This window comes from Xylona heveae (assembly GCF_001619985.1).
Source record: "Xylona heveae TC161 unplaced genomic scaffold L228scaffold_4, whole genome shotgun sequence".
Taxonomy (NCBI): domain Eukaryota; kingdom Fungi; phylum Ascomycota; class Xylonomycetes; order Xylonales; family Xylonaceae; genus Xylona; species Xylona heveae.
The window spans coordinates 1,366,979-1,381,724 of record NW_017264196.1 but is presented as its reverse complement, the minus strand read 5'-3'; the positions used below and the strand labels follow the sequence as shown (position 1 = coordinate 1,381,724).

At 48.8% G+C, this 14,746-nt stretch overlaps 8 protein-coding genes across 8 annotated transcripts; 5 read left to right on the top strand and 3 right to left on the bottom strand.

Moving 5' to 3' along the window:
- Positions 1-1,197: 1,197 nt before the first annotated feature.
- Positions 1,198-2,902, top strand: L228DRAFT_267562 (putative WSC domain protein; the record flags this gene model as incomplete). Its single annotated transcript, XM_018335001.1, has 4 exons — positions 1,198-1,526; positions 1,583-2,036; positions 2,096-2,599; positions 2,663-2,902. 4 exons carry the CDS (start codon positions 1,198-1,200, stop codon positions 2,900-2,902), a joined length of 1,527 nt encoding a protein of 508 aa, XP_018189128.1.
- Positions 2,903-4,061: 1,159 nt separating this feature from the next.
- Positions 4,062-5,516, bottom strand: L228DRAFT_252965 (Zinc/iron permease; the record flags this gene model as incomplete). The annotated part of the gene is made up of 4 exons (XM_018333718.1): positions 4,062-4,080; positions 4,142-5,108; positions 5,174-5,324; positions 5,385-5,516. The coding sequence occupies 4 exons, from the start codon at positions 5,514-5,516 to the stop codon at positions 4,062-4,064; spliced, it is 1,269 nt and encodes a 422-aa protein (XP_018189127.1).
- Positions 5,517-5,771: 255 nt separating this feature from the next.
- L228DRAFT_282282 (nucleolar protein 16) lies at positions 5,772-6,879 on the top strand. Its single transcript, XM_018335981.1, has 2 exons — positions 5,772-5,965; positions 6,029-6,879. Exons 1-2 carry the CDS (start codon positions 5,853-5,855, stop codon positions 6,570-6,572), a joined length of 657 nt encoding a protein of 218 aa, XP_018189126.1. The 5' UTR covers positions 5,772-5,852; the 3' UTR covers positions 6,573-6,879.
- A 166-nt stretch (positions 6,880-7,045) lies between these two features.
- On the top strand, positions 7,046-8,455 carry L228DRAFT_246363 (kinase-like protein). The gene has a single exon (XM_018332397.1). It carries the CDS (start codon positions 7,123-7,125, stop codon positions 7,978-7,980), a length of 858 nt encoding a protein of 285 aa, XP_018189125.1. The 5' UTR covers positions 7,046-7,122; the 3' UTR covers positions 7,981-8,455.
- A 76-nt stretch (positions 8,456-8,531) lies between these two features.
- On the bottom strand, positions 8,532-9,485 carry L228DRAFT_246362 (ribosomal protein L22e). The gene is made up of 3 exons (XM_018332396.1): positions 9,191-9,485; positions 8,796-8,992; positions 8,532-8,736 (listed from the first exon to the last, which is right to left on the bottom strand). Exons 1-3 carry the CDS (start codon positions 9,296-9,298, stop codon positions 8,610-8,612), a joined length of 432 nt encoding a protein of 143 aa, XP_018189124.1. The 5' UTR covers positions 9,299-9,485; the 3' UTR covers positions 8,532-8,609.
- Positions 9,486-10,029: 544 nt separating this feature from the next.
- On the top strand, positions 10,030-11,601 carry L228DRAFT_119821 (putative Translin-1). Its single transcript, XM_018328981.1, has 9 exons — positions 10,030-10,076; positions 10,153-10,331; positions 10,384-10,420; positions 10,476-10,529; positions 10,586-10,719; positions 10,797-10,905; positions 10,966-11,051; positions 11,131-11,280; positions 11,348-11,601. The coding sequence occupies exons 2-9, from the start codon at positions 10,242-10,244 to the stop codon at positions 11,408-11,410; spliced, it is 723 nt and encodes a 240-aa protein (XP_018189123.1). The 5' UTR covers positions 10,030-10,076; positions 10,153-10,241; the 3' UTR covers positions 11,411-11,601.
- A 143-nt stretch (positions 11,602-11,744) lies between these two features.
- Positions 11,745-13,448, top strand: L228DRAFT_246361 (hypothetical protein). The gene is made up of 3 exons (XM_018332395.1): positions 11,745-12,321; positions 12,498-12,784; positions 12,875-13,448. The coding sequence occupies exons 1-3, from the start codon at positions 11,920-11,922 to the stop codon at positions 12,990-12,992; spliced, it is 807 nt and encodes a 268-aa protein (XP_018189122.1). The 5' UTR covers positions 11,745-11,919; the 3' UTR covers positions 12,993-13,448.
- L228DRAFT_119811 (ubiquitin-like protein) lies at positions 13,206-14,180 on the bottom strand. The gene is made up of 3 exons (XM_018328980.1): positions 13,986-14,180; positions 13,524-13,861; positions 13,206-13,451 (listed from the first exon to the last, which is right to left on the bottom strand). The coding sequence occupies exons 1-3, from the start codon at positions 14,083-14,085 to the stop codon at positions 13,377-13,379; spliced, it is 513 nt and encodes a 170-aa protein (XP_018189121.1). The 5' UTR covers positions 14,086-14,180; the 3' UTR covers positions 13,206-13,376.
- Between the last annotated feature and the right edge of the window lie 566 nt (positions 14,181-14,746).

The window sequence follows — 14,746 nt, the reverse complement described above, 5'->3', positions numbered from 1 at the left end:
GCCATCGCTCCTTCTGTTTCTGTCAGGAACAGGAAGGTTTTACAATGGGGGGTCCTTAAGCGAACCAAACAAACTCAATGTGAACGACATCAACACAATGACCTCCGTTGACCAGTGGAAACTCACAGATTTTCTACTTTGCCAAATCAACACTCACAGCTCAACGTGACGCATCAAGCATGATCAATTGATGTCATTATTTTTAATCTACCGCTCTTTGTTCATTTTCGTCTTTGACGCCTCATCGAATAATTTTTTTGCGATGAATAGACGTTGTGCAACCGCTTGCAGGGATGGACCCACGTCGACCCTCACCTCCACGCTCGGCCGCCTCACGCTTAATTCCCATAGGGTCGGATCATCCAACATGGGCCGCCTTTTGCACATCTGAAACGACTGGGAGCCGCCTTATTTCTCTTCTCTCCCGATGATGGTCCCGCTTTAGCTTCACGCCCCCTTAGGTTTCCCTTTCATTCCCTTTCTCCCGCTCTGTTTCTTCTCTTTTTTTGCTTTTGCATCCCAGTCTTTTAGTCACAGACCCTGGTTTCGTCCCCACACACACCTGATCCACGGTTTTTGCCTTCTAGCTCCTCCTCGCCTGGTCGGTGCACGCCTGCGTTCGGTGGCTTTCTGTTTCTGCCTCCATTTCCGAGAGACGGCCCATGTCTCCAATATTTCTCCCATCCCTTCTGATACCCATGTGCAGCTGTCGCGCATCTTATGTCGCTTGCATTTGGCGTGCAGGGATCTCCCGATATGATGGCGTACGCTTGAATGAATAATTGTGGACGGGTAAGGAGTAAGTGCTCATTTAGCTTGATCCGCATCGTTGCTCATAGCTTCGCTCGAAACTACTTGAATGCCTTCCTCCCCATCATTATCCGCTCTCTTCCCTTTGCCTCTTTTCTCTTCAACCCGTTTCTGTTCTTTCTCTTGCAAGCGCACTCTCGTTCTTCATTTACTTTCTGCGTCGACGAGTCCGAGACTCGACCACGCACCCCACAATCCTTTGCAAAATTTATTCGTGCTTTTGTTGATTCAACTTCACCCCCGGTGACCGATCTTGACCGACCTGCCACCGTCTTTTACTTTCGACCATTTTAAAAGTTTTCCAAGCTCTGACCAGGCCTTGTCTTCACTTGTGTCTTCTTGCTTTTACAAGCCCACCAACAACACTCGCTCACGATGCATTCCAACATGTTCAGTGCCCTGACCCTTGGTCTAGCAGCCTCGTTGGCAAGTCCAGCCATGGCCTTTTGGCGTATGCCTTGCCCTGGCAACCTTATCCACGAGCGTGCAGACCCCATTGTCTCGCCAGGCCAAATTTCTGGCCACGTCCACACCATTATGGGTGGCAACGGATTCGGTTTCGACATGACCTACCAGCAGGCGCGGAACTCGCAATGCTCCTCTTGCCCCATCACCAAGGACATGTCCAACTACTGGGTGCCCACTTTGTACTACCATGCCCAAAATGGTAGCTTCATCAGTGTTCCTCAGGTTGGCGGTGCCACTGTCTACTATGAGTAAGTGAAGCTTTGGCGAAGGACATGGGCCAAAGAAGACTGATCATATCCTGCAGACAGCGTGGTGGACCGAACAACGACCAATTGTTGGCCTTCCCTGAGGGCTTCCGCATGCTTGCCGGCAATCCTTTCCTGCACACTTACAACGACACTTTTGAGCAACAGGCGGTCAGCTATGCGTGCTTGAACTATAACGGTCCCGCAACCGCTGAGACTCACGCATTTCCCAACAACAACTGCCCGGACGGTCTCCGTGCTCAGGTTTACTTCCCCTCGTGCTGGGATGGTGTGAACCTTGACTCGCCTGATCACAAGTCGCATGTCGCGTACCCCGAGAGTGTTGCGTACAACGATGGCCCTTGCCCGGCCTCGCACCCTAAGCACCTCATCTCTCTGTTCTACGAAGTCATCTGGGATGTGAACCAATTTGCCAACGACTGGTACGGCGATGAGCAGCCTTTTGTCTGGTCTAGCGGTGATGCCACTGGCTATGGCTACCACGGTGACTTTGTATGTTCTGTCATCACCCACGAATTTTTGGTGCATTGGCACAGGCTAACCCATGCTAGGTTAATGGATGGGACGTTCCCACCCTCCAGAATGCAGTGGACACTTGCCTTGCCGACTCAGGTGCTTTGACCGACTGCCCTGTTTTCGAGCTCTACGATGACTCCTTCTGCCAGAGCTGCAAGATCCCTCCCTCCGTTGACGAACAGGTTGATGGTGTGCTCGAGTTCCTTCCTGGATGCAACGCTTATAACGATGGCAAGACCGTGGGCTCAACACAGGGATGCGTCAACAATGCTAAGATTGGTCAGCCCGAGACTTTCTACACTGACCTCACCCACTCCATGGGCTGGGAGTACGCTGGATGTGCTAGCGATAACTACTTCACGCGCACCTTGAACGGCTACTCATTCTCCGACGATGCGATGACCGTTGAGAAGTGTGTCCAGGGCTGTTCTGCCAAGGGCTACACCTATGCCGGCACAGAGTATGCTAGCCAATGCTACTGCGACAACAGCGTTCTTTCAGGCCGAGCTCCTATTCCCGGCGTCATGGGACAATGCACCGTAAGAGCCCCCTTTCTTTTCTTTTCTCGCGTTGCTTTTTGAAGTGGCTAACATTCGCGATAGATGAAGTGCAATGGTGACGATGGCGAGTACTGCGGTGGAAGCGGTGCTCTCTCTCTCTACCAGAAATGTGGCGGCTCCTGCCAGAATGCACAATATGGTGTGGTCGGTAACTCAACCTCGACTACTTCTGCCACCTCCTCCGGCACCTCCTCCGTTCCATTGTCCACTGGCACCACCGGAGCAACCTCCCGTCGCGCTGTCCACCGCCGTGCCCGTCACGGTAACCGCTGGGACATGTAAAAGCGTCCTTGAGCGGACGAATGTGGTGCATAATTGACGGAAAGTTTACCGGACTGAAGGTGTCGTCATGCATAAAACTCTATTCATGAGTTTTCTTCTGCCTCGCAAGACCTGGTGTCTTGGCTTGGAATCACCTGGTTGACACAGATTCGTCGCTCTTTAGCACTACCAACAAAAACACCATTTCGGGTTCCTCTTCATCTACATTCCTTTGGTTTTTCTCCACTTCTCTCTCACACATACACTCGTTTTTTTGTACTTATGACATGACTTGCTGGGATCGAGTCAGAATTATTTTACTTAGTGGCATTTGCCACGGCCCTTTCGTTTGTCTGCCAACACCTTCCCACTGGATGGCATCGCCTTGTCCAGCTTGGAATCTACTACGCTAGGAAGGTAGACAGAAATGCGTCAGGTCACGTCATACCCACACTCGTTTGATACGATGGACTATGCACGGGGCAAGCTTGCTGCCTCTTTTCCCTTTCTTTTCTTTCTTGTGGGAGAGATGTCGGTTTTCGATTCTTAGAATAGGGGGTAGCAAATGGAAAGAAGAACGCAAAGCTAAAAATATTCAGAGATTCTCAGTTCGGCCTGGTGGTTGATGGGATGCAAGTTGATTTATGACGAAGATGGCAAGGTTGTTAATGATGATGACGACTATGACGATGTGATGAGGATCTGAGTTGAGTTGTCTTGTTCTTGCATAGATGAGATGTTCTGACCGCAGTAGGCGGCAGTCTTGAACGCAGCACAGCGATGGGCAAGCAGTGGTAGTATCGCGGAGGAGATTTAGCTGATAGGTGATAGAATGAAATGTGTATCTATACTAGATTCTTCTTCGTGCTTCTGCTTGCTTTTTGCCCGCATGCACTGTTTCTAAATACTTGGTTCATGACTGTGGCGGGAGATAGATGAACGTCGGTTCATGAACAATAAAGATAATATTGGAGCGAGAAAACGCAAGTTTTCATGCTATTTTAATCTGGCGCTCCGTCTTTTTTTCTCATTTCTGTAATTTTGTACAGCACTTTTATCGCCCTGCTCAAGGAGAATCCAAAAGGCTGTTCTATAAGCTGTTCCGGATAAACCAAATCTGTCCATGTATGTCGATATGATTGACAGACATCATATGTCGGGAAAAAGGGACACCTCTAATTTATTCTGACCACGAAATTCTACAGTTTGCGCTAATTAGTAAACGAGAATTACGCACTTTAAAGCGGATGATCAACGTACCCAAGCATGATACCAGCTCCAGCGGCCATGGCAATAAATTGTAACAAAGTCTTGCGGAACTCGGCCCCTCGGTTCGGGCCAGTCTCCAACAATTCCGGAATCACAGAGACGGTGCCGACATAAAGGAAAGTGCCTGCAGTGAAGGGCAAAAGCATGTCGCCCCATTGGAGACTTGTGCCAAAGATTCCTGCGCTTGAAGAAGTAGAAGACACAGCATCAGAAAAGACGTTTTTCGAGCCGGTATCCTTGCCGAGCTCCTGGATAGCAATGCCGATGAATGTTCCTAAGAACGCGCCGGCTGCAGTGATAAACTGTGCGCCCATGGCAGCACGCTTGGAAAAGCCGGACTGGACCAAGAGGGCAAAGTCGCCTACCTCGTGGGGGATCTCGTGGAAGAAGACAGCAACAGTGGTAGTCGCACCGATTGTTGGAGAGGCGTAGAATGAAGAAGAAAGGGCCAAGCCGTCGGTGATGTTGTGGGTGAAGTCGGCAATGAGGTTAAGCAGACCACCCAGCTTCATGGAGGTGTTAGTGTCTTTCTCCTTTTCAGGAGCGGACACTTGGCTGTCTTTTTCAGCAACGGGAGCTTTGCGCTGCCGAGCATCACTGTTTTCCGCGCCTGTCGAGGCTCCGGACGAGATCGCCTTGGAATCGTCTCCGGACTTTTGGTGCGTATGGCCATGCACGTGTCCGTGATCATGCCCACCTTCGCCACCAGTAGCAATGCGTAAACCTTTGTCCATGGCTACAAACGTGACGAATCCAACGAGGATACCGAGTCCGAGTAGGAGGTTCTTGTTGGGCTCGACCATGACAAAGCGGACGTGCTCGGGACTGTCTTCACCAATGAAAATTTCGGGAAGGAGGTGGAAAAGCGTATCACCTAAAAGGCCGCCGACGGCAAATGCGACCATGATAGAGAGCGAAGAGGGGTCGATGTTCGGGGGGCATAGCGCGAGGAGAAAGTCTACGTAAAGGTCAGTCTTGAACGAATTAAGAAATGATGCACGTGGAAGTAAAATTGGAGCTTACTAGGTGGTCCGGAGATGTAGAGAGTCGCAAGCAGAGCATTGACAGCGGGGCTGCCAGGGAATAGAAAGGCGAATATCCGGGAAGTAAGACTTGATGTTTGAGGGTTGCTCGCCGCCTTATGCTCGTTGAGAGATTGAACCAGAGGGCAGTCCTGGAGAAAGTCAGTATTTCCTCGTTATGAAAACTAGCTCTGGGATACGAAGAGATTTACCTGCAACTTATCCTCTATCTCTGGCACACTGAGCTCAGATACAGAGCTCCCGAGCTTCTCCGCAGTAGCCTGCACTGCGAAGAAGCAAAGAATTGCAGCCAACGGGACCAGCCACGACCGCATCCTCAGCATTCTAGTGCTGTTGGTATGAAAGAGTCTAGAAGACATTGTCGTCAAGATTGATGCACAATGAACAATCTCTGAGTCCGACAACGAAAGGATAACAAAGGCCAGTGCTAGCTGGTAGTGTGACCGTCAATAGAGTCGAGGTTCGATTAGGGGGAAAGATGATCTGATTATATTAGATAATACGCCAATCTGATAAGCGGGAAACAAACAAATGCAAACACAAATTTGGGACTCGGAAAAAGTATCTCGGTGTGCACCTCACTGAAAATTGCCGGTTGTGAACGCCGCAAAAACTAAAACACTTGCAGTACTGTGCTTCATTGCGCATACTAGATAACCATGGGAAGAGAACTTCAAAAGAAGAAGAATCGCTCGTCGATCAGCAAAGTTCGACAGAAGCCAAAGTCCAAGAAGCTGAACATCAAGTCGAACCCGATCATCGCCGCCAACTGGTAAGAAAGCTTCTTTTATCGCACCACATGTTTTTGAGGTCAAAGCTAAGGCTTGTGCAACAGGAGACAAGATGAGACGCTATCGCAAAACTATAGACGTCTTGGTCTGACTGCAAAATTGAACCGCTCGACGGGTGGAACAGAGAAGGATCCCGTCACAGGAAAGCAAGCAAACGATTTCGCCATTCGAAACGCACGCTCTGATACGTTACAGCCAAAGGAGGCACAGGTTGAGCGTGATCCTGAGACTGGCGCAATTCTGCGCGTGATTCCTCCGGCTGATGAAAAGCCAAACCCTTTGAAGGATCCATTGAACGAACTTGAAGATGAAGATGAGCAGTTGGGAATCCAGGAAGGCCCCAACCGTAACCAGCGGTCCTCCAATTCGGTCATTGCAGCGTTGGAGGAGCAGGCCGCGCATGGAATCAAGAAAGAGCCTCGCAAGCAGAGTTCGCGGGAAGAGGAGTGGATAGAGAAGCTGGTGCAAAAGTACGGCGACGACTGTGAGAAGATGTTCTGGGATCGCAAATTGAACCCTATGCAGCAGTCTGTGGGTGACCTCAAAAAGAGAGTCAAGAAGTGGAAGCAGACGCATGGAAAGGAGTAGTTTTTCTCTACTCGATCTATGATTTGCTCTTGGGTTCTACATGGCATAAACTTGGCGTCCTTTGGAGTTTCCGGTCTGGAATTGGTGAAAAAGAGGGTTCTTCTTTAGATCTGGTTTGAGATGGGCTTGTGCAGATATACTTTCGACCCAAAATACAAGCAACCCATCGTTCAATTATGAACATATATACAGTTAATCGCTGTTTGCCTATTATCTATTTGGTAGATTGATATATCGGGGATTATATATACATGAGTGATAGCGCTCCGTAGAGATAATACAAAAAGTTGATGGCAGATTGAGCCCTGCACTTGAACAATAAAAGTTTCATATCACTGCCAAAAAGTAATTCGTCAAATCTACTATTTCCCATAGTTCGTGCAAATGTTGAAAGGCTGAGATTCACGATCCTCCCACATTCTTTGCCCACGGCGAACGGCACATCCCGCATGTCTTCTTCTCAACCCCACTATCACTTCACAAAACAATCGACGCTCAACTACCGTACTACTTCGTCTCTGAGTGCTCTCTCACAAAGTCATTGATCAAAATGGCGGCCGCGACGGATAATCCTCCTGCCGATATCACGGAAAATCTGCCTGATCTCCCGCCATCCACACTTCTCCCGCCGCTCTTCAACAACACCAACCCTCCTCCGGAACTCTTGACTCAAGGTGCTGAAGCGCTTCTTTATCGCACAACCTACCTAGTGCCCTCTATTCCATGCGCGCTCAAGCACAGGCCATCAAAACCATACCGCCATCCAATTCTTGATGCGCGACTCACCAAGCAGCGTATCCTTGCTGAAGCCCGAGTTCTTGCGAAATGCCGCCGAGAAGGTGTCAACGTACCAGCCGTTTACGCACTTGACTGGGAAAAGGGCTGGCTTCTGATGGAATGGATTGAGGGCGGCACTGTTCGGAGTATCCTAGACCGCTGGCTGCACAGTACTCCAGTTGGCGTTGACGCAAGCAAGCGCGAGTCAGAGCTCAAGGATCTCATGAGTCGCGTGGGACAAACTGTTGGAGAATTGCACCGTGCGGGTGTGGTGCATGGTGATCTGACGACAAGTAATCTGATGTTGAAGCCTGTTTCTACTGCTGATGACACGCTCGCGTCATCTCATGAAGAGGAGGGGAAACAGCACCAAGAGCAACGAGAGCAGCATTTGCAGGGAGAGGTCGTTGTGATTGATTTTGGACTGGCCATGCAGAGTGTCCAGGACGAAGACAGAGCTGTGGATCTCTATGTTCTAGAACGAGCATTTGGCAGCACTCATCCTCGAGCGGAAAACTTGTTCCAAGAGGTTCTAAGAGCATATGGGGAGAGTTTTAAGGGCGCCAAGGTGGTTCTGAGGAGGCTTGAGGATGTGAGGATGCGGGGAAGAAAGAAGAGCATGATTGGATGAAGATTTGATCTTAGGCACAATTATACCCTTTGCATGAGAGCAAGAAGGAGGTGTAGAAGATATATTTCAACGTTTCTCTCCTTAGAGAGGATGAATTGCAACAAAAGAACGTATGAAGGGTAGAGAATGAAAAGCATAGCATGGCGAGTGGCGTTTGGGGATTGCTCTTGACTAGATAGCATGTCACAGCAGACATTATATGGAAATTCAAATGAAGAGAACCTGATCGTTGAATGTTTTATCAGAAGGTGACATTTAGGACGCATCTCAACGTTTCAGACGCTGTGGCGTGATTCTTCACCACAGGACAGCCCCAAGAGCGAACGCGAAAACGTCAATCAATGATGGATATCCATGCGGGCAGAAAGTCGGCCATCGTTTCAATTGACTTACATTACATATAATCTGCCAAGAATACAATGCTTTTTCATGTCAAAAATCACAATTTGCCCCCATGGCTGGCAATATGAACACTACTCAAGGGCTGGGACATGTAGACTTCAGATTTACAACACTATATCACCATATTCAAGAGTATTTAGACTTATTATGCACTCCTTAGGTCGTCTTTGGACAAGATATAACTTTTATTATTCTCTATCAATGTGTTACGACTGAAAGGGAATAATTTACTCCTCGTCCTCCTCGGCCTCGTCGTTGACGACGTTGAAGAAGCGGAGCTCGTAGACGTTGCGGGAGGTGGAGACCACGCGGAGCCAGTCACGGAGCTGCTGCTTCTTGAGGTACTTCTTGGTCCTGTGGAAATTGTTATTGATCTATCCTTAGCACACGCAATGTGTAAAGACAAAGCTTACAAGTACTTGAGGTAGCGGCCGGAGAAGTTGATGTGGGCAATAACCTCAAGCTTGCCGTCACCCGACTGGGAGATCTCGACCTTGTCACCGAGGTTGGAGGTCAGGCCGTCGACCTTGATCTTGTCGTGGAGGAACTTCTCAAAGGCGGAGACATCGAAGATCTTGTCGCTGGCGGGCTGCGAGCAGTTGATGATGAACTAGGAGGAATTAGTATCAAACTGAATGCTGCATATTACCGAGTCCAGAGTCGCTCGCCCGACGCAATTGGGATAGGTAGTTTGCGAAAGCCGGAAAAAGTATTGCGAGCTCGTCGAAAAAAGAAAATTTGGGAGATAATTTCGGGCATTGAATGGCAGACGTCGATCTCTGAACTCGATGGTAGTGGTTGTACACACCTTCTTCGTAATCTTCTGCTTGCTAGCCTTGGGGCCTCCCTTGAGACCACCGGCGCCGTGGGGGTGCTTCTGTATAACGGAAAATCCACCGTTTAGCCTACTGTTCATGATATCGCTGCCGGGATAGGTAATCCGCAGACTGAGGTTGTCGTGCGCCTATCCCGACGAACAGCAAAGCATCAAGTGTTGTAAGTGGGTGAACATACAGGACCTTGAACCATCTTGACTGATGTCTTTTTGAGAAGTTTGAGAGTTGGTCGCAAAGAAGTGAGTATCCTGCGCCTCGGTCGATCGACTGCTCACGATAATACTCCTGGGGGAATTTGGAGATTTGTGATCGCTAGTTGTGTGGCCCGTGCGCTCGCCTGAGGGCTTAGGGTTTCGCGCCGGAGGCAGCGACAACGTCGACAGCATCGCCAACGAGGAGTCAAACAATGGCAATCGTCTAATTTCTTGAAGCAGAAAGTTTACACTTTTTATTCAAATTGTGCATTCATTTTGATTGGTTTTTTTCGAAACCTGTCTTGTGCCTCTGTCCAATATGAAGCCCGTGTTCTGCGCTTACTAGAACGCAGTAAATGAGACAAGTATTAATTACTTCCACTGAGTTGCCGAATTTCGTGGTTTCCCGCCCTCGCCTTTGTAATATCGAATTACCGTGATTCATCTTTTGTGTAACAGGTGTTAAAGCACAGCATCTCATTTACAAATTTGTACAAAGTATGGAAGTCTGAATGTGGCTCACGAGATCATGTGATGAAGAAAGCCTGCGAATCGTCCTGCGTATGAAAAGGTACCGACGCTACGTAGTAGTAGAAATAGCATCAGGGCAATGCTTTCCAGGTGTTTGCAGTAAAATCAAGGATAGATGGATGTGAATTACTAGGTACGGAGTGTTGTGTTTGTATGCTGGATAATAAGTAAAGAGCCATACAACTCTGGGCGCAACTCACTGTCACTAGAAGCAAGCAGTTTCGCGAGCAATCCGCTACCTGAACATCGACACTTTTTGAGTCTCACATTTTCGACCTATCCACAAACATTGTTCACTATGGCGGAACCAGTGCCGGCACAGATGATCGACCCTGCTATCTTTGAGCAGTTACAAGCTAAAATTGATGAAGATTCACAAGTCCGAGAGGTCTGAAACTCTTCTGGTAACTTTATGAGAGCGAGATCTGATGCTAGCCCAGGATATTCGTGAAATCTTGCAAACCTTGGAAAGACAAGGTAAATCAAGCCCACATTATTGCCTCGTGGGGAAATGATACTAATGATCTTGAAGGACGCACTGTTCAGTCTATTCTGTCAAGAGCACATGCCACACGCTCCCAGAATCGTAAGTAGTTTTCACTCACTGTCGTTGCACATCTTGCAGACTAACTGAATTTTAAGTCTCACCGGTTGTCGAGGCCGCTGAAAATGCTATAAGAGAGCAAGTCGGCACGATTAACAAGCTCGCTGAGGTTGCTTCGAAATACCCTTACTACAAGTACAATTTCATGTGGACCAGAGACATCCAAAATGCCGTAAGTCAAACTAATTATTGATCACGTGCAATTTGTCCAAACGTTGGATTTATCTGATTTACTTGATTCTATCTCAGTGCTTTGCCATTCTGCTCTGCGGCTGGTTAGGTGGTTTCAATGCCCCGGGCAATCAATTCCAGCAAGGCCGTCTCTTGACAATTGAGGAGACAGGCGCAATTCTGAACGGTGGGCCTATGAGCGCAAGTCCTCCCACTCGGGCATGACGGGCTGACATGTCTTATATAGTTCCTGTAAATCTCAAAGACAGAGATGCATTTCATTTGGCCATTGAGGAATATCTTCATGCGCTCATTTCTTTGATCGAAGAGCTGGTATGTTCCAAAACCGCTCGCCGCAACGCGCCGCAACGCGCCGCGATTACTCTCAAAGATGAAGCTAACAATCCTGCAGGCTCGCCTTGCAGTCAACTCCGTCACGCTGGGAGATTATGAGCGGCCTCCTCAGATAAGCCGTTTTGTCAAGGATCTGCATGCTGGATTTCAGATTTTAAATCTGAAAAACGATGCCCTGAGAAGACGTAGTGATGCTATCAAGTATAGCGTAAGTACCCGTCTCTGTTGGGTCTTTTCCATATCATGGAATTCTTTGTATTAACATAAATTTACAGATCAAGAAAATTGAAGACGTAGTGTATGACTTGTCGTTGCGGAATCTACTTCCGGTGCAGTAGACGTAAACAAGACGTCCTGAAGCTGCACTTTCACAGTAGCTTAAAAGTTTGCTAAAGAATATTTACAAGGGAAAAGAAAATGCTATTTTTTTTTTATATCGAATCATTTTTCCCGACCAAACACATTCTTAGACATATGCATTGAGTTATTGTATTAATGAAACCTTAGTCATGGGCCATGAGCCATTTTAGCATTCTGATTAATTCCCCGGCTCAGGAGCGGAATGATAAAAGTGTCTCGCTCAGATCAACGGAACATGCCGCCAGGAACAACCACCCGCGGCACTCCCGGGAGCTATTCCATACAGTGCTTCCGTGAGTTTTACCTCTAAGCTTCATTTCTCACGTCAATTTTATTCTGTATGAAGCTTCAGTCAAGCTCAAATTCAATCGTGTCTATTTTCTGACCCAGAAACAAAGATCTACTAATTAGCTTCGTCACTTCTTTCGCAATGCTTGACGCTTAAACAGCTGAACCTCGCTCTCCTTGACGACCCTCATCCTCACAAATGTCAGCTTCTACCACTCCGCCCGCGGGCTCCGTCCCTCTTGCCGCTGCAGCGGTGCAGAAACACCTGCAGCCTTCAACAACTTCGCCCATTGAGGTTCTTCCTGGCAGCACCTCTCAAGCATACACGCACATTCATACCGCACTTCTTCTGGTGTTCTATTACCTCCGCTTCAACGACCTAGTCGCAGACCCGGTCCCTACCCTTCTAGACACGCTCCTCCCGCTCGCCGTCCTACAAATCAGCTACGCAGCGATATGTTTGCCTGCTGGCACCGGAGCTGGAGCAGCAACCTCGCTGAGCAAGGCATCTAAGAGCGCTGGCGCGAGCACGGGAAACACCCGTCGGAAAACTCAGCAAGGGAGCAAGAGCGATGGACGTGGTTTAGGCACACGGATTTCGGTGCGTATTTTCTTGTCGTCTAGCTATACGCCTCTTTACCCCCCATGCAAAACAATGTCCATAGCAGATTATCCTGCCAATCTTCCAAGCAACATCTTCAAATGTTGCCCAGGGCGAAAGAGGAAAGGGCTTAGAGGGGTATGAATTTTATGTAAAGCTAACATTGCAACAAATAGACATCGCTCCTCGCTACAATTTTATCACTCGCCCTCGGCACTCCCCTGTTGACAATTATCTTGGTCTTTTTTGGAGCGCCGGTGACGACGCATTCGGCTCACACGCTGCTTTGCGCGGCGCATATGGCGCTACTGGCAGGTATTCCGCTCGTGCATGCGCATGGGGTGGATACAGGGGCCTGGCGCGACGTGGCGGCTGCATTGATGACGCTTGACGAGCCATTTGGTGGAGCCGTCGGTGTTGCGGTCGGCGCCTGGCTCGGGGCCGTGCCGATCCCGCTGGACTGGTAAGTGACAGATTTTATTTTCCTTATCTGCGACCTATACTGCTGGGTCAGTGTTCATTTCATGTGACTGATTTGTTGTCTCATATCTAGGGACCGAGAATGGCAAAAGTGGCCGGTCACTATCCTCACTGGAGCGTATATTGGATATGCCGTTGGCAAGGCGGCAGGCGGGTATATATTCAGAGGAAAGAGAATCCAATTCGACTAAACATGGATCGTTTATCAAGTATAGATTTCGTTCAAAGACCATGATTAAAAAAAAACGCGGTATATAGGCTACTCCGCGTACCACCACGTCAACTTGAACTGTGTATAGATTTATCCAAGATTGAATTCGTTCACTAGAAAAAAGTATTCAGGAATATTCCAAAACTATCTATGCTGAGCTGATCAAAAAAACAAACCCCCGAAGAAGGCGGGATAGAGAGGACAAACAGGCTTGCTAAACCAACAGGAGATTGAAAGGACGGCCGAATTGAGATATCGTGAAATGGTGCAAGGAGATTATGTTACAGTCGAAGAAGATCGCGAAATTGGACGGGATCCCAGAGATTTGGAAAGAGAAAACAGCAAAGGGCGCTTTCGGACGAAATCAGATGCCTTTGATAGCCATTGTTCGCTCCGAATTTAGCTTGTTTGCATTCTGCTCATGCGATTGTTTTTTGCACTGTGACAGTGACTGTTAGCAACTGGAGTCCATGTGAGCGGGAGGAAAAGGGGAAGGCTGAGCCCAACTTACGTCTTCCAAACCGGAACAGTCGTGGCTTTCTAACATGCGATGCGTTGTGCAAAAGTGGCCGTTGCAGAAGCCGCAGTCGCCCACTATCCGCGGTGCCAAAGACTTGCAGTTCTTGTAATTGCAGTAGACCTTGGGCGGCTTGCCTCCCCTCAAGGGCACAGCAACGTGCAGTGTGCTTTCGCGGGAGATGGAATAGTCGGAAAGAGTGGAGCTGGAGTCGCTCAGGTGCTTTCCTGCAAAGACGAGACGAAGTTCTGACGCCGGGAGAGATGTGCGCAAGGAGAGGAGAGATTTGAGCGTTGATACGGAAGCGTCTTGAGGAACAGTAAGAGGGATGGCTATTAAGGTTTCAAGGTTAGCATATATGGCCGAGTACAGGAAAGCCGTGCGAGCGCAAGCGGATATCATCGCTCTGATGATATCCAGACCACATAGCAAAGGGGGCAGACAAAGAGAACATACTTTCGCCAGTGACGCTCTTGACAAAGACTTGCATTGTGTCTTCCACCTCAGGCGTCGAGCGGTTGGACGAGGTCAGAGACAGAGGGCTTGAAGGACGCATGATTAAATATGAAATATATCGTCTGATAGAAGTGAAACTCGAATGTCGAGAAGTAGTGGCGTATCAGGCGCTGAGGAAAGCTTGAGGCGGTTGACGGTAATATGCTCGTATTTGGTATCAGGGGATCGAGAGATAAGGCACGCGATAGAGCCGGAAAGACGAGGAAGCAGGCCGTAAGAGGTATATTGCTTTAGATTAATATAGGTATGTTTGTATGTATCAGGGAATCCAAGGCGGGTTTATGTATAGTGAAAGAGGAGAAGGAAAGCGAGGAGAACGGAAGAGAAGGAGGAGGACGAGATGGAAATTGGTCGAGGTGGAAATGCGGCGGGTGGTTATGGTAATATACGGACGGAGTCTCCCCAAGGTCGGTGAGTAATGTGATGAGTGAGTGAGTGACCGGGCCCTGGGCCTGGCGGCGACCCTCTATGGGGGGCAAGCCACCAAACAGTTTGACTGGCACGGGTGACTCCATGAGTGAGGCGGCGGCGACGGCGGCGACTACTCGGAGGTTCACTACGATGGGGGAGGGTTTTTTTGGCTAACGACCTAGGTAGGTAGCAGCAGTAGACAAGTAGTAGTAGGAGCAGCAGCAGTTCCCAGCAGCAGCAGCAACAACAACGCATACGCATCATCATCATCGGGGGGGACGGACGGCGCA

Coding starts and splice junctions, on each gene's coding strand:
- L228DRAFT_119811 (XM_018328980.1), bottom strand. CDS start 14,085: ATGCGTCCTTCAAGCCCTCTGTCTCTGACCTCGTCCAACCGCTCGACG. Junction 13,862..13,985: donor CAAGAGCGTCACTGGCGAAA/GTATGTTCTCTT, acceptor AAACCTTAATAG/CCATCCCTCTTACTGTTCCT. Junction 13,452..13,523: donor ACTGTTCCGGTTTGGAAGAC/GTAAGTTGGGCT, acceptor TCACTGTCACAG/TGCAAAAAACAATCGCATGA.
- L228DRAFT_246363 (XM_018332397.1), top strand. CDS start 7,123: ATGGCGGCCGCGACGGATAATCCTCCTGCCGATATCACGGAAAATCTG.
- L228DRAFT_119821 (XM_018328981.1), top strand. CDS start 10,242: ATGGCGGAACCAGTGCCGGCACAGATGATCGACCCTGCTATCTTTGAG. Junction 10,421..10,475: donor GCAAACCTTGGAAAGACAAG/GTAAATCAAGCC, acceptor ATGATCTTGAAG/GACGCACTGTTCAGTCTATT. Junction 11,052..11,130: donor TTTCTTTGATCGAAGAGCTG/GTATGTTCCAAA, acceptor ACAATCCTGCAG/GCTCGCCTTGCAGTCAACTC.
- L228DRAFT_282282 (XM_018335981.1), top strand. CDS start 5,853: ATGGGAAGAGAACTTCAAAAGAAGAAGAATCGCTCGTCGATCAGCAAA. Junction 5,966..6,028: donor CCGATCATCGCCGCCAACTG/GTAAGAAAGCTT, acceptor CTTGTGCAACAG/GAGACAAGATGAGACGCTAT.
- L228DRAFT_246362 (XM_018332396.1), bottom strand. CDS start 9,298: ATGAACAGTAGGCTAAACGGTGGATTTTCCGTTATACAGAAGCACCCC. Junction 8,993..9,190: donor AGCAGAAGATTACGAAGAAG/GTGTGTACAACC, acceptor AATTCCTCCTAG/TTCATCATCAACTGCTCGCA. Junction 8,737..8,795: donor GGCCGCTACCTCAAGTACTT/GTAAGCTTTGTC, acceptor CAATTTCCACAG/GACCAAGAAGTACCTCAAGA.
- L228DRAFT_246361 (XM_018332395.1), top strand. CDS start 11,920: ATGTCAGCTTCTACCACTCCGCCCGCGGGCTCCGTCCCTCTTGCCGCT. Junction 12,322..12,497: donor GTTTAGGCACACGGATTTCG/GTGCGTATTTTC, acceptor TGCAACAAATAG/ACATCGCTCCTCGCTACAAT. Junction 12,785..12,874: donor GTGCCGATCCCGCTGGACTG/GTAAGTGACAGA, acceptor TCTCATATCTAG/GGACCGAGAATGGCAAAAGT.